The sequence below is a fragment of the Erinaceus europaeus genome, chromosome 6 (genome assembly GCF_950295315.1).
Source record: "Erinaceus europaeus chromosome 6, mEriEur2.1, whole genome shotgun sequence".
In the NCBI taxonomy this organism is placed as follows: Eukaryota; Metazoa; Chordata; class Mammalia; order Eulipotyphla; family Erinaceidae; genus Erinaceus; species Erinaceus europaeus.
Window position 1 is genome coordinate 57,204,998 of NC_080167.1, and position 17,250 is coordinate 57,222,247.

At 38.6% G+C, this 17,250-nt stretch overlaps 1 protein-coding gene across 1 annotated transcript in view; it reads left to right on the forward strand.

Moving 5' to 3' along the window:
• Positions 1–17,250, forward strand: part of PLXDC2 (plexin domain containing 2) — a 410,079-nt gene that overhangs the window by 282,525 nt on the left and 110,304 nt on the right. Inside the window, exon 7 of the mRNA XM_060192256.1 lies at positions 10,401–10,500. Within this exon, the coding sequence (XP_060048239.1) occupies positions 10,401–10,500 (100 nt within the window). The remainder of the gene's footprint in view (positions 1–10,400; positions 10,501–17,250) is intronic.

The window sequence follows — 17,250 nt, forward strand, 5'->3', positions numbered from 1 at the left end:
CCACCTGTGAAGTGACTCCCCTGCAGGTGGGGAGCCGGGGGCTTGAACCGGGATCCTTATGCCAGTCCTGTGCTTTGCACCACCTGCGCTTATCCCGCTGAGCTACTGCCCAACTACCCTGTTATTAATTTCTTTTGCATATATTTAATTATCCAATGTAAATTATCTTTTTTTTTCTTTAACATGTTATTAAATCATTTTACAGGTTGTGACTGACTCATATCTAGATTTTATAATGATTTGTTTTGATCACCTTTTTTGTTTTTTTTTACCTTGATTTTTCCATCATGTCATGTTGCTTAGCATACTAGGTAATTTTTTTCTTATTAAATGATGGACATTATTTATATTAAAGAGATATTTTGAGGTTAGAGATGATGTCTCCATTCTTTGGAGTGGATTGCTTTTTCTTTTTCTGCTTAGCATTTAAGACAGATTACTATGAATACACACTATGACTTTACTAAAAATGTATAGTTAAGCTCATTTTTTTTTAAATTTTTTATTTAAGAAAGGATTAATGAACAAAAACATAAGGTAGGAGAGGTACAACTCCACACAATTCCCACCACCCAATCTCCATAACCCACCCCCTCCCATGATAGCTTTCCCATTCTCTAGCCCTCTGGGAGCATGGACCCAGGGTCGTTGAGGGTTGCAGAAGGTAGAAGGTCTGGCTTCTGTAATTGCTTCCCCGCTGAACATGGGCGTTGACTGGTCGGTCCATACTCCCAGTCTGTCTCTCTCTTTCCCTAGTAAGGTGTGTCTCTGGGGAAGCTGAGCTCCAGGACACATTGGTGGGGTCTTCAATCCAGGGAAGCCTGGCCAGCATCCTGGTGGCATCTGGAACCTGGTGATTGAAAAGAGAGTTAACATACGAAGCCAAACAATTTGTTGAGCAATCATGGATCCCAAGCTTGGAATAGTGGAGAGGAAGTGTTAAGGAGGTGCTCACTTCAAACTCTAGTGTACTACTGCTTTCAGGTATATATTTTGCAGTAGTTTATGGATACGTGTGAACATAAGCTCTCTCTCACAGAAACTGGTGTATATCTAGGTTTTGGGACTTTGTTAGAAAGTGAACCACCTGACATGGAATTAGAGTATACTACGAAAGGAAAGGTCTCACCTGAGTAATGAAGCTGAAGGGTTGTCATTCCACATGTGAAGTCTCTGGACACAGTCTGAGGTGAAGCATGTTGAGGTGGCAATCGTTGCGTTGGTTAGGTTGTGATCGGCGGATGCAATTTTATTTGGTTTGGATTGGGAGACACATCTGGGAAAGTGGGCCCAATCCAAGGGTTCCAGGACTGGGGGAAGTAGGGGCTCTATAGTGGAGATGTGAGGTTCCTGCTGTCGTAGGGTTCAAAAAGACAATCGATAGTTAATGTTATCATCACATTATTTATTAATTGGGACTTGTTAATTGGGACTAGACAGGGCTGTCCACTGTCACCGTTACTCTTCAACATAGTATTGGAAGTTCTTGCCATAGCAATCAGGCAAGAGAAAGAAATCAAAGGAATACAGATTGGAAAGGAATAAGTCAAGCTCTCACTATTTGCAGATGATATGATAGTATACATAGAAAGACCTAAAGAATCCAGTAGAAAATTACTGGAAGTTATTAGGCAGTATAGCAAGGTATCAGGATACAAAATCAATGTACAAAAATCAGTGGCATTTCTTTATGCAAACACTAAATTTGAAGTTAAGCTCACTCTAAGTTGAGTGTCAATCCTTATAAAAACTGATGCATTTCTGCTCAGCCCTAATCTTAGACTGTACTCGTTCATAGTTAACATGTGGGATTTATCATGAAACTTTGCCTTACAAGTCCTGAGGTCTTGTGATGGCCTCAGCTCCATGGGAATTTGCAAGGTTCAGTTCACCTCCTCAGTCTGTGAAATACCAAATACATGGATGGGTTCATGCCTATGATTTCTTTCCTTTAAAATCTTGACCAGACCAAGGTATTGAACCCAGGGCCTCGCACATGCAAGGTCGAGGCACTACTACTGCACTCTCATGCAGCCCCTCCTTTGTTAGTATCTAGCTGTGACCCTGGAACCCATACTCTTTATATTAAGTTACCATTGAACAGTGACTGTTTGCCTAAATTATAACATTTCCTGATACAAGAAAGCCATCTACTCTCAAAAATGTTCTTCATTCTAAGAACACAGATTTGAAATGAAATTCCTTACTGTCCTTAATGCTGTCTATCCTGATATACTATCATTTCCTTTGACTTATTTCTCTGCTATTAAACTTTCTCATTTTATTATTATTTTAGATGCAAACTAGAGAAAAAGATGGTTCTTTATGTATCTATCTCAAAGTTAATTATTTCCTTTCAGTATTTCATAGAAGGGGCAATGGGAGTCGCCATTTTAAGAAAACACAATTTTTAAATATCTCATTTATTCCTACTTTGTGGGGGCACAGAGAACTTGTGGAGAACACCTCACCCAAGAGTGAATCTATTCTGTTCACTTTGTGATTGAATACCATGTTATCTACCTTAATGACAAGTTGTAGAGATCAGCATGGAAGAACTCTATTAAGTAAAATCATTTTTAATCTATTCTACCATATAAGCAGTTAATAGAATGTTCCTTAGTAACATTTTCTGTGTCTATAGGTGAATGCATTGTTAAAAATTCACCATTGCTGATTGACTGTAGGCTTAAATATGCCCTTTATGCATTTTTTAAAAAAATATTTGAAGAGTATTTGTCTTATTAAAACTATAATGATTCTCCATCCATCCTGGTAGTCATCCTGAAAATATTAAAATATGAATATTTGCTGAGCTTGTAGAATTTATGGTAAAAAATATAATTCAATGAAATAAGAACCCAAAAAAGAACCGAAGTGTGAAATTGTCACCATTTGGATATAAATTAATTTTCAATCGATGGCTATCACCATAAGCTTGAGAATGATTGATGTGTGTCAATAAAACTTTTATTATAATAAAAACAACAACTTGTTTATTGGTGGCCACATGGTAGAGCACCGGATTAAAAGTACATAGTATAAAGTGCAGGGATCCCAGTTCAAGCCCTCTGCTCCCCACCTGCAGAGGGGTCACTTCACAAGTGGTGAAGCAGATCTGCAGGTGTCTGTTCTTCCCCCCCAACCCATCTTCCCCTCCTCTCTCAGTTTATCTGTCCTATCCAACAACGGCAACAGTAACAACAACAACAACAATGAAGGAAGGATGCCAGCCACGAAAAGTGGATTTGTAGTGTAGGCACTTTCTTATATATAAAGATATTTGACTAGGAATACTCAGTGACAGCAGGTGCTGTTAGCAAATCTCAACAAATAAAGCAAAATTATACACATATGTTTTTTTTAACTTTTTATTATCTTTATTTATTTATTGGATAGAAACAGCCAGAAATTGAGAGGAAGAGGGAGACAGAGAGGGAGAGAATCAGAGAGACACCTGCTTCATCACTCGTGAAGCTTTCTCCCTGTAGTTGGGGGACTGGGAGCTTAAGCCTGGGTCCTTGCACATTGTGACATGTGCACTCAACCAGGTGCGTCACCACCTGGTCCTGATACATATGTTTTTATTGCATGGTACTTCCCTGTATTTTTTTTTTGTATATTTATTTTGTTTATTCCCTTTTGTTGCCCTTGTTGTTTTATTGTTATAGTTATTATTGTTGTTATCGTTGTTGGATAGGACAGAGAGAAATGTAGAGAGGAGAGGAAGACAGAGAGGGAGAGAGAAAGATAGACACCTGCAGACCTGCTTCACCGCCTGTGAAGCGACTCCCCTGCAGGTGGGGAGCTGGGGGCTCGAACCGGGATTTTACACAGGTCCTTGCACTTTGTCCCACGTGTGCTTAACCCACTGTGCTACCGCCCGACTCCCACTTCCCTGTGTTTTAAATATATCAAGTATAAAACTATTTATATGGCTTGCTTTAGAATCTAATTCATTTACATTAATGAAAGTTTTCTTTTTTAATTATTTCACACATACAAGCTCCTGCTTTCTTTTGCTTTTGCTTTCCATAGTACAGGAAAATGACCACTCGAACCATTTTCCCTTCCTAACATTCCAACAGCACATACTGTGAGTAAAAATAAAACATCAAGGTAGAAAAGTCAGTAGCCTAAAAGGAACCATTTTAGAAACATAAAATGTGTTCCACTACTGGTGTTGCTACTAGCTGCTGTGCTCTCCTTGGGCAGGTTATTTGATCTTTCTGGGTTTGCTGCCAAAGTGTCATTGAAGATGTTGTCTCCCAGGATGCTCTTGCTGGAGTGAGAAGACATCCAATTCCCCCCTGTGGGGCACAGGGTTTCCTTCCCCCCTTTCCCTCAGTCCTTATTCCCAGGCCATGGTAAACCAAGCTCCTTTCTCTAGTTCTTGTCCCAGATAAAGTACCCACCATAGTTTTCACAGTCTGGAGAGAAGTTGGACAGTCTGCTTCTTGCAGACACCTATATGCCGGATTGTTGTCTTTGAAAATGAAGCTCTAACTCTGGGTTTGGAGTCCGCAATCATTAGAGTTCATGTGTGCATGTGTGTGTGTGTGTGTGTGTGTGTGTGTGTGTGTGAGAGAGAGAGAGAGAGAGTGTGTGTGTGTGTGTGTGTGTCTGTCTGTCTGTCTGTATGTGTGTGTCTGTATTGGTTGGTTGCATTTTAAAATGTGTATGGTACCAGTATTTAAATATCAGATTTCAAATGAAAGTACATATTTTCATCTTTTCTTGGAAAGCCAAAGGGAACACTTGTCCACGCAGTTGTAGTTTCCTGGAAGATTGACTCAAGGTGGACTCCCTTTGAATTCTTTACCATTTTCTTCTTTCTTACTCTAGACCAACACTAGTTTATACAGAGATTAAGGTCTGAAGCTCTCCTGTTACCAGGAGGACTGTGTTTGCTTGCCAATTTAAGTTGTTTCCTTCCAGATTTTCTGTAGGGTATGAGGGTAACCGGAGAGATATGGAGGACAGTTAGGGCTCCTGTGCTTTCATTGGGTGTGTTGCTTCATAGTTAGCATCTGAAAAGAGTTCATTAAAAAGGGATTGCAGTGATTTGCAGTGATTTTCAGGGTATTCAGGAAAGCAAATAGATTTTCATTGTCAAATTTAACTGAAAGCCTTTCTATTCAAATATAGTTTTCAGGGACTAAGCAGATACTCTGAACTCCATGCCTTGTGCTTAATAAGAATGAAAGAGGATATGGCTTTTTAAAATTGGGTACCATACTGAATAGCATAGAAACCAGATCAAACATCACCAGAAGATATTGTTGAAAGTTAAGAATTGAAAGCAGTTGTGAATGAATAAAATGGTAATCTTTGGATTTTTGTCAATGCATATATTGATTTAGCTACTAGGCACTTTAAAAGTGAACAACCATGAGGTTAGAGTAATTCCTTTCCCATTTCATTCTGATAGGCACATGATTCATACTTTGGAACACATACTATGCAATCAAGCCCTTGCTGTGCAGCTTATTAGGCAGATAGCTGGGTCCATAATGGAAACAAATTAATGTTTTGGCGAGGTTTGCAGGGCAGAACAGAGAGGAAAATAAAAGTCTGTTACCTCGAACTGGAGCAGCACACTGTTATCTTCCTCTATTAGTGACAGAAGTAGAAGCCCACATTTAACTATTGTGCTTGGGCCCTTGTGTCCTGGAGAATAGCACCATAGTATGGGAAAAAAGCAGCCTGCTCCCAGACTCTTCCTCCAGAGATCAGTGGTGTGCTCTACTCTGCCTCTTAGTATGTCCTCATGCCTTCCCCTGCCTTCCATTTCAGGTTGCTATTGTTCTTTTCTGCTGCTAAAGTTCATTTGTTTCACTGAATCATTTCTGGAAATGAAACTATACTTACATAATAAGCTTATCTATTGATAGACAAAATAAAATACAAAATGTAAGTACTTTAAAACACAATTTATGAGTACTGTGTAAGCTGACTCAGAAGCCCACTTTAGCTGGTGTCAGTACCCCTTCTCTGTCCGTTGGGATGAATATAATTGCACAACTCATTCTCAGAAACTTATGATGCAGAGACCCAGTGAAAATTTATCTTTACTTTCATTATAAAAAGGCAACTATCATAGACACTTGGAAATAATGGAACTGATTTTTAATTTAGAAATAAGGCTCTGCTATTTAGAATGTCTACTATTCCCAATTGGATTCCTGACATCCTAGAAACTAATTTAGGAGACATTTTGAGGATGAATATTAATGTGTACTAAGGATCAACAGTAGCTTCTCATAGCCAAGTTTTTAGAGTCTTCATACTTGGCTCTGGCTCTTCGATTTGGATATCACAAGTCCTTGTAAATAGAGTCCTTCATAGAATAGGTTTTTGTGACTATGACAAACTCTATAGACTTCTTTGTTCTCTGTTAACTATAATCTTAAATAGTTTACTAGTATGTCAGCAATTGCTGTGCTCATATTTATAAAAAAAAAAGGCAATTATTGTAAGTGTGCCCTTTGAAAGTATTTCTAATTCATCATGATTATACTGAATTCTAAACTCCATAGAAATCTACAGTGTGGTTCACCTTGCTCAAAGAAAATTCACACAACCTGACTCCTTAGCTGCAGGAAGCAAATTCATGAAGGATCCTTTTTCAGAACAATCTTATTACTTTTATGTTTAGAAGTGAAAGATTACAGTCCAAGAAAGCAGAATAGAAAGATATGATGGTCTCCGGTAAGGAAAGGAAGAGGTGTTGCCTGAAGATAATCTATGAGACAATCTGGAGCTGTTTCATCTTTTCTCATTCATCTTTTACAGGATTAAGAATTTAATTCAATTAGTGAAAGTAGTTATTTTTTCATTTTTTATTTATTATTTTTAAAATTTCTTTATTGGGGAATTAATGTTTTACATTCAACAGTAAATACAATAGTTTGTACATGTATAACATTTCCCAGTTTTCCATATAACAATACAACCCCCACTAGGTCTTCTGTCATCCTTCTTGGACCTACCTTCTTGTAAACCCCGCCCCCCCCATCCACCCCAGAGTCTTTTACTTTGGTGCAACATGCCAATTCCAGTTCAGGATCGAAAATATTTTTTTAAGGCTTAATGTCACTTTATGAAAGGTGACTTTTTTGGGGGTTCTAGGAAAATGTAGGGGATAGAAAACTACTTATACATTTTTTATTTTAATGTTTAACCAGGATAAAAATACCATGAGGTTTTGAAAACATATATTCTTCTTTATTAATTAAATAAAATTTAAAATAAAAGTATATAAGGCTGATGATATTGTCATATTTTCCTTTTCCATCCTTTCCTCCCCTGCCCCTCTCCTTCTTGGACCTATCAGCATTCGTCTTTAAATCTGCACAATGTCTACTATGCGCATCCATGGATGCCATCATTCTAGCCTATAAGAGGCAGAAGCCCTAAAATTGTTCAAGGTGCCTCTGATGAGTAGCACAGCTTTGTTTTTCCTGCTACCATATTTCTTATTTCTCACAAGATACTATGGATCAGCTTCGTGGCTCCATTGATCCATGTTAGATACTTCAGATCTTAACCAGACTCACTCATGTATGAGCTTTTAGCTGGTGGAGCCACCTAGTCAAGGAATATCTCCACTGAAAAGAAAGCATTGCTTTGTGTCTCCTGGACTAGAGATGTGTGTGGGGAGGGGGGGACTGTGGGGGTAGGGAGTCTCATGCCAGGGGCAGGAGTGGACTTCCCCATGGGGGTGAATGTCAGAAAGCACTTTTTCAAACCTTTTTCTTTTTCCTTTCCTCCAGGGTTATTGCTGAGCTCGGTGCCAGCACCATGAATCCACCACTCCTGGAGGCCATTTTTCCCCCTTTTGTTGCCCTTGTTGTTGTAGCCTCGTTGTGGTTATTATTATTGCCATTGTTGATGTTGTTCGTTGTTGGATAGGACAGAGAGAAATGGAGAGAGGAGGGGAAGACAGAGAGGAGAGAAAGATAGACACCTGCAGACCTGCTTCATCGCCTGTGAAGCGACTCCCCTGCAGGTGGGGAGCCTGGGGATCCTTACACTGGTCTTTGCGCTTTGCGCCACATGCACTTAACCCACTGCGCCACCGCCCAACCCCCTCAAACCTTCTTTCTGCCTCACATTTGCTGCTCTTTTCTGTTGCCATTGTCCTGAGTTCAGATTAGAGTGGGAGAGGAGGGAAAAGTAAAAAGCAAAGGCTATGGAAGTTATCAGTGGAAGCCTTCAGTACAACAAAGATAGAAAAGAGCAGGAGGTTTGACTTACACACAGAAAGTAAAACAGAGAAAGGAAGGAAGGAAAGGAATAAAGTAAAATAAAAATAAAGGGTGGTTGCTAGGAAAGGGAAGAAGGAAAGATAAATAAAATGGTAGTGTGGACAATTGGAAGAGAAAGGGGAACTACTATATTAGAAGGTATTCAGAAACCAAGAACTATGACATGGGAAACAGAATCTTAATAAAAAACATGTAAACTTCATTGCATAATGAGATTTTCTAATTTATAATAATATAAATTCAAGTTATGTTTAGAGTATGGGATAAGGAGAAATATGATCCATCACCATATTAGCATGCAAAAGGACCCAAGTTCAAGGCCTGGGGCACACCTGCAGGAGGGATGCTCTGAAGTGGTGGAGCAGTTCTGCAGGTTTCTCTCCTTCTCTCTTTATCTCTCCCTCTCTGTCTCAGTTTGACTCCCTATCAAAATGGGAAAAAAAATAGACTGCTGGGAGTCAGTAAGTACTCAGCTGCAGTAATAAACCTAGGGGCAAAATAAGAAAAAGAAAAAAAAAGCGCACGCAAGAGAGAGAGAGGAGAGAATATATATAAGGACATTGAAAGCTTTCATTTAAATAAAGTATATCAAAGTTTAATAACTGAGTTTTTAGGCTGAGAAACTGCATTTTTTCCTTTTGTTTAAATATCAGAATACCTATTGAATGCAGATTTAAGTGAACATACTGATATAAAATTGTTAACATCTTAACATTGTTTAATAGATTTAGTGCATAAGGAGAAATTGTCATCTTCCATTTACTTGTTTCAAGCTAATTTCAGAAATTTCATAAACATTGAAGTATAGCTCCTTTAAAATTCCATGATGTCACAGGCAAAAATGAGCAGTTGCAACTCTTACTAGGTCTTAACTTTTTCATATGTTCGTGAATGAACTACCCACACACGACTCTCAAGCTGCTTACTCTACCCCAAAATCTATTGGAACCTTATCCTTTTATTTAAAATTTTATCTCCCCTAACTTATTAAAGATGTTTTATTTTAATTCCTACAAAGCTGATGATATAGCAGACATGTTTTGAATGAGGTCATAATCTAGAAAAACTGTCTCCAAGATTTTACCAGTATCTGTTTTGTCATGTTTAATTTATTTTCTTTGTGCCATAATGTTTTAAAAACTGGAAATACTGGAAATAAATGTCTTACTCAGATATGGGCTCCATTGAGATTCCAACTTAAGAAATATAACCTTGACTTGACCCATAATGTTCTTAAGTTGTGGTCCATAGGATTTTCAACCAGAGTGGTGAAGTTCAAAATCCATTTATTTACAACTCTCACATTTGACTAAATATCAACCTCAGTGATTCTGTAAACTGTTTAGTTAGCAGTAACTGATTAGCCTTTCTCTGGGTTTTATATCTATACGACCTTTGGTAAATGTGATTTTAACCACAAAAAATTTTATGTTATAATGTTTAGGAAAATAATTTATGCAGGGATAATTTTAATTAAAATTATAGCCAACACTAAATATATTTATGGTTGGCCTTTGTGTGTGATAAGTTCTCAACATCCAGCAGCTGTTATGTTCTCTAAGAATCTATTGCTTTCATCATCAAATCTGTTCTTGGTCTGTAGAGCAAGGCAGTCTCTCATTACTTTGATGCATCAAATAGATGTTACTTTAAAATTTTTTTTTCCTCCAGGTTTATTGCTGGGTTCGGTGCCTGCACCATGAATCCACCGCTCCTGGAGGCCATTTCCCCCCCTTTTGTTGCCCTTGATGCTGTAGCTTCGCTGTGGTCATCATTATTGCCATTGTTGATGCTGTTCGTTGTTGGACAGGACAGAGAGAAATGGAGAGAGGAGGGGAAGACAGAGAGGAGGAGAGAAAGATAGACACCTGCAGACCTGCTTCACCACCTGTGAAGCAACTCCCCTACAGGTGGGGAGCCGGGGGGCTCGAACCGGGATCCTTACGCCAGTCCTTGCGCTTTGCGCCACATGCGCTTAACCCACTGCTCCACCGCCCGACCCCCGTTACTTTTAAATTTTATCTTTTTTTTCTCTCTCTACTATTTGCTACCATCACTATTTCTTCAATTTCATCACCTCCGGGATGATATTCAAACTTAACACACAACAACCTGCTTTTTCTTTTTCAGATTCCTGTCTTGGTCACACAGATAAGTTCGACCAATCACCCAGTCAAAGTGGGGCTGTCTGATGCCTTTGTGGTTGTCCACAGGATCCAGCAAATTCCCAGTAAGTGAAAGGCAGGGAACTGCAAATTCTTAGCCTTCTGTGGAGACAATATGACAGAGGCTGAGCTCAGGCAGATGTAACTTGTTTAAGGGTTGAATCACTCAGCAGACTGTTGATTTAATTATGGCTTTCAGCTGGTAACTCTTAGTGACTTTTTTTTCTATCTATATTACTACTTTTGAATTAACAGTGTACTACATAAACTGCAATTAAATAGCCAGGCCGAGTGTATTTTTGGATCTTTAGTATAGATAGCTTGATTGCACAAACACATTTCTTGCTTTCGTTTTTGCCTCCAGTGTAATCACTGGGGCTCGGCGCCTGCACTGTGAACCTACTGCTCCTGGAGGCCATTTTTCGCATTTTTGTTGCCCTTGTTGTTGTTATTGCTGTTGTTGTCGTTGGATAGGACAGAGAGAAATTGAGAGAGAAGAGGAAGACAGAGAGGGATAGAGAAAGACAGACACCTGCAGACCTACTTCACCGCTTGTGAAGCGACATCCCCTCCCCAGTGGGGAGCTGAAAGTTACAAGGAGGGTCCTTGCTCAGGTCCTTGCCCTTTGCACTATGTGCGATAACCTGCTACACTACCCTGGCCCCCGCAAACACATTTCTGTTACTGTTAAAAACCTGAAAGAATAAAGATTATCTGACTGATAGATAAGACTTTGTTTGCTTTAAACATCAGAAAATAATCAGCTGTGTTTCATTTTTATATTCCATATGTTTATAATGCAATTTGCTATTCTTCAAAATAGTAGAAAAGAAAGTATAAATTGAGAGAAATAAAATTTTTGGTGGAACTATACAACAAGAGAAGATAATCCTTGTCTTTGTTTAAAGTATTTTAGCCTAGCTATTCTAATTACACGTGTAGGTGTTTATCACACTAGGAAATGTGGTACTAGTTCTGATATATGGAAATGGTCATCGCTTGAAAAGATGTTTTTAAGCCGCCTCTACTTCAAGAGCAGTCTTGAGTGTTGGTATGCTTCTGGATTCTGCTCTGCATAATTCCCCAACACTTGAGATAGTCTTAGATGTGTTCAAACTAAATATATCTGCTTGTGTCTTAGACATGCTTATTTGAAAGAATAGATGACAATAAATCACATCTCTCAGGGTTAGATCATTTCTTTCCCTCTTGTCCACAGTTGTTAGCAGTAGGCTTGATTACTCACATACCTATATGCAGGTTGGTCTTTACTGAGCTAATTCTAGTTATACCACCTTTCAAATATAGACATTAAATGAAGAAGAAATTATGTAAACTTTACAGAGAAATAGATTGTTGATAAGTTAGTACTTGTCCAGTTTGGTTTTAGATCGTTTCTATATGTCAATTCTGTTTGGTAAGAGACCTAAATCTTTCTTAGAAATGAATTTCTCTCTGTTAGTTGAGAATTTGTGAGAGATAATATACAAGGAAACTGTTGCATCAAGGCAAGCTTTCCATAAATAAAACTGTACTGTGTACAAAGCAAGGATATTGCATCAGTTTGTGTGGACACCATAAAGATATTCTCTGAGAGCCAAAATGAAGCATCGCAGTTTGGAAAGGAGTGTCCTGTTTTTGCTTTATTTCATTCTGTTTTCCAAAGTATGAAGTCAAGCAAGACTTGAGTCTTTGGTTGCACAGTAAAGGAAACACCCATTTTTGTCTATTTGTGCAACTGTTTGTTCCTGAAACAATTTTATTTGTAGATTCTTCAGGAGACATCTTGATTCACATTGTTGTTCTGACATATTATCACTTATAGACAAAGACCCACCAAAGTACAAAAGAAAAAATGCAAATGTATTTAATATGTTCAAACACTGTGCCACTACTTAAACAGAATAAAGTCATACCTTGACATTAGAGCCCCCAAATTCAGTGCTGCATCCCTTGTAAGGCTGTAATAGAATAACTATTATGATTGGAGGGGGGATACCCTCCCCAAATAAGAATTTCATCTCAAAAACAAAAAGCACATGAATTCAAGACCAGAATTTGTCTTAGTTTTAGGACTCAACCTTTGTCTAAAACATCTACTCAAGCATTGAGTTCAGAGAAAAACTTCTCTCAAGCCAGGTGCCTGCTGAAGTGACTCTCATATTTTCTGTGGACTCCGTAGTTCACTCCTGAGAAAAATAGCCAAGGAGGAGTGGAGATTCCAAGTTTCTAATCTACACATCCTTGCTGTTACTTGGGAGCATGTTTCAGCAGAGAGATCAGAATTTCTATATTCTATTTCAAAATCACTTGAGTAACATAAGAACTTAAATCTGTGAGAAATCAGTTCCCACATTTATAAAATGCAGCTGTGTCTGTTACCTGAGCTTTTGTATAAGATGAGAGTTCTGGTTGCTTTAATGCTCTCAGTGATAAGAGAACACCTACTTATTTACATAGATGTGATTAGCATAACCCACGACTAGTTTAATACAAGTTACACTAGTACTAGTTGTACTTCTTCTAAGAAATAAGATGATTCCTAGATATCTAGATGTTGCTTATTTGTGCAGTCAGGGTTTAGATAAATATTTAAGCCCCTTTCAACATCCTAGTCCCTTATTTAAAAGCTTTCATTATTAGAGACCATCCTCATAAGGAATTTAAAGTGAGGGGCCCAGGTAATGGTGCACCTAGTCTAGCATGTTGGTATGCATGAGACCCTTTCTGTTTCATTTGGTTTAAATCCCCCCTGCTTAACACTATTCTATTTACATAACCACTTCATTCTATTTACTGTTAACAAGTTCCACCCTCCCTCCAGGGCATTGGTTCAATCTCCACTGTTTCATGATATGTTTTTGCTCCACCGCCCCCCCTTGTCACACCCTGATCCCTTCTTTATCACACCCTGATTTTCACCAGTCACTTTTCTCTCCACCCTCTCTATGTCACATCCTGTTTCCACCCTACTTCGCAAGTATATATAAAGACAGCATTGTGAGTTTTACAGTACCTTGAGTTTAGCTTAGCTCGTCTTAGATTGTGCTGCGTCCTGCATGAATAAAGAGATACTGTGTACAACCCAACCATGAGTCCCTCGTCGTCTGTTACCCGCCTGTGAAGCCAGCCCGGCGAAAACAACATAACCCATTGAAAACAACACTAGCACACTTAGTACTAAGCACAAAACTCACACATGGATTCAGATTCGAGCCCCCAGCTCCCCACCTGCACGGGTGATGCTTCACAAGCAGGTCTGAAGGTGCTTCTCTTTCTTTCTCTTTTTCTCCCTCCTCTCTCAATTTCTCTCTGTCCTATCCAGTAAATGGCATTCACAATGCCAGCACTAAGCCCCACCGATAACCCTGGAGGGGGAAAAAAAGAAATTTAAATGTGTTCCTTTCTATTTCCCCCTTTTCTTCTCCTGAGTTAATTTAGGGGAGGGCTGATCATTATCCTGAGTAATAGGTGATTTTATTTCTTCTGCATTCTAAGGTGCATTATATAGGCTACTGTTCTCATCAGATCAGTTTTCTGTCCTTTTACTTATTTTGGTTACTTGACTGATAGAATCCAGATCCTTGGCTTAATCTAGCTATAGCAACATGGGAATGTTAATGTTAGCTGCAACCTTGGGAGTAATTTTTTTTTTTTTTTTTTTTTTTGCCTCCATGGTCAAGCCTGCACTATGAATCCACTGCTCCTGGAGGCCTTTTTTTTTTCTTTTTTTTTTTATGGATAGGACAGAGAGAAGTTGAGAGGAGACGGAAGATAGAGAGGATAAGAGAAATATAGACACCTATAGACCTGCTTCACCTCTTGTGAAGCAACCTGCCCTGAAGGTGGGGAGCAAGGGGCTCAACTCGTGATCCTTGCTGGGATCCTTGCGCTTCTTACTATGAAGACTTAAACCCGGTGTGCTACTGCCTGGCCACCGGGAGTAATTTTTCCATGAGAAAACAGTTTGCTATAGTTTTCTTAGAAGATTTGGTTGAGGGCCTTAAAACATTCTAAAGATGGGAGACATGTAATTTATTTATTCTGAAGACTCCTTTTTACTCTTATAACATTTGCAGGAAAAGGTTTTCCTTTTTTATTTTTAAATATTTCAAAGTGACTTTAAGTAACTTTCAAGAATAGCTTATTAAGATGTCCTTTTATCTTTCATAAACTAGCTGGTGAACTGATGATTCAAAATACTAAAGGGAATTCAGGCGTTGTTTAGTAAATTACTAAATAGTTCTGCAGTTACATGGGAAATGCTTTTGATACTTCCAAACATAAGAAAAAATTATGGTGAGATTAACCTTTCTATTTAAAAATTAAAATAAAATAAGTAGATGAGGTTAAGTCTAGGAATTGTAAGGGGTTATTGTAGTGGGGCTGTAGAATATGGGAGTCTGAGCATTCTGTTTAAGTTCTGTGACTTTATCTATATGTGAAATGACCGCCTTGGTACCTTGGATGTCTCATAGACCCATAACACTAAGTTTGTGCTTGTATCTGGTGTTTGTCAACAGCAGTATTACTTGTTTTTAACATTATTACCTTTTTCTATTGCTTGTCTGGGTTCAAAACCACTGAGCCACTTCCCCAATTTTTATTTCAAGAGATAACAAAATATTGTTCTGCCACCCAAGGTATTCCACGTTTTGTCATTGTTATGCTCATGTAGTGCCAGGTTTGAACCCAGAACTTCACACATGGAAGGCAGATGGCTAACTGTTTAGCCACCTCCTTGTTTCACCACTTACTTTAGAAAGTCACTGGTGGGGGACTAGGCAGTGGTGCACTCTGTTGAGCACACAAGTTGTTGTGTGCAAGGATCTTGGTTCATGCCCTGGCTCCCTACCTGCAGAGAGGAGGCTTCAGGAGTAATGAAACAGGTCTGCAACAGTTTCTCTTTCTCCTTCTCTATCTCCCCTCCACCTCTCAATTTCTCTCTGTCCTATCAAATAAAAATGGAAAGAAAGAATTTTTAAAAAATGGGCACAAGAAGGGGTGAATTCATAGGCCTAACATCAAGCCTTAGCAATAAGTCTGGTGGTGGTAATAATAATAATAGTAGTTATTATTATTATTATTATTATTATTAATGCACTGGTGCTTAGAAGGCCACACCCAGCCCAAGTTCTCATGGAACAGGGCCACAGGTGATTCCACAGAAAAAAACCCTTAACATCCCATCTCCCAGAAACTCTGGTGTCTGACTATGATACCTTTGCTTTTTGGCATCTTATATTTGTCTGTCTGAGAATATGCATTTCTTTGTGTCACCATCTATTTCTCAAAAAAAAAAAAAAAAAAAAAAATATATATATATATATATATATATATATATATATGAACTTTGGAAATAGAGCCACAGAAATTAGATTTTTCAGTCTCCAAAGGTAAAATGTAGAAAAATAAATGTGTTCATGTAGTGATTTTGATTATTTCTGACATAAATATGAATGGAAAAACAATTGTGAGGGCGGGAGAGATAGCATAATGGTTATGTAAACAGACTCTCATGCCTGAGGCTCCTAAGTCTCAGGTTCAGTCCCCCGCACCACCATAAGCCAGAGCTGAGCAGTGCTCTGGTGTTTCTCTGTGTGTGTCTCTCTCAAAAAAAATAAAATTAATACAAAAATAAAACATTAAAAAAACATAATTGTGGTTCTAAACATAGTGCATGTTAATTGAAGGAATTTGTAAAATAACAGAAGCAAAAAGAGAACATTTAAACTGCATGTCAGTCTGCAGCAAATGTATTACATTCAGTGTTTTTCTGATTTGCCTCCAACCTTTGGTTCACACACAGACTCACGCTAGGAACATTCACATCTCCCATTAATGTTTTTGCTATCTATTTTTCTTCTATACAACTTTTTTGTCAGATCACTTTATGGGGGGGGTAATGGAACACAGAACTTCTGTTGACACATATGAGCAGTTTCTCACCTCTCTGTGATAAAATCTGCAGATTACTCTCACCCCCGGCTGTGTCGTTGCCATTGCCACATACCTGCCTGGAGTATGGTTGTCACTGATCACTTGCAGCTCCTTGGCTTGATAGTTTATGCACCTGCCTTAATACTGCTTTGCCTTGAGTCAGTTGCATTTCTCACATTATTGTTAAAACAGAGGTGAACACCCTTTCTTTATTTCTGTTCTCATCTAACACTTAAAAAAGGTGACTAGGCAGTAGAGAGTGTTAATGGTTCTTCATGTACTTTGACGAATTCCTTTCTACACAGCTTGTACCACTGTTCTCCCTCCCAGCATCGCAGTAGGTAGATGCCCTCTTTCTCCAGAGGCCGAGACATTATTACAATTCCTTCGACTTTGCAAACTTCATCACTGTGACATGAAATTTCATTGCTGCTATGCCTTTTGATTACTAGAAGCTCTTTTTTTTATGTTATGGAAAACATCATCAAAGTACAGGACTAGAAATGTGAAAAAATTAGGTTTGTATGATGAATTTTTTTAATATTTATTTATTCCCTTTTATTGCCCTTGTTGTTTTATTATTGTAGTTATTATTGTTGTCGTTATTGTTGGATAGGACAGAGAGAGATGGAAAGAGGAGGGGAAGACAGAGAGTGAGAGAGAAAGACAACTGCAGACCTGCTTTACCGCTTGTGAAGCAACTCCCCTGCAGATAGGGAGCTGGGGCCTTGAACTGGGATCCTTATGCCGGTCTTGCGCTTTGCACCAAGTGTGCTTAACCCGCTGCACTACCGCCCAACTCCCCTACTAGAAACTTTTAACACTATCGTATATTCAGAGGCCAAGTACAGTTTCCATGATCCCTTGTTACATTG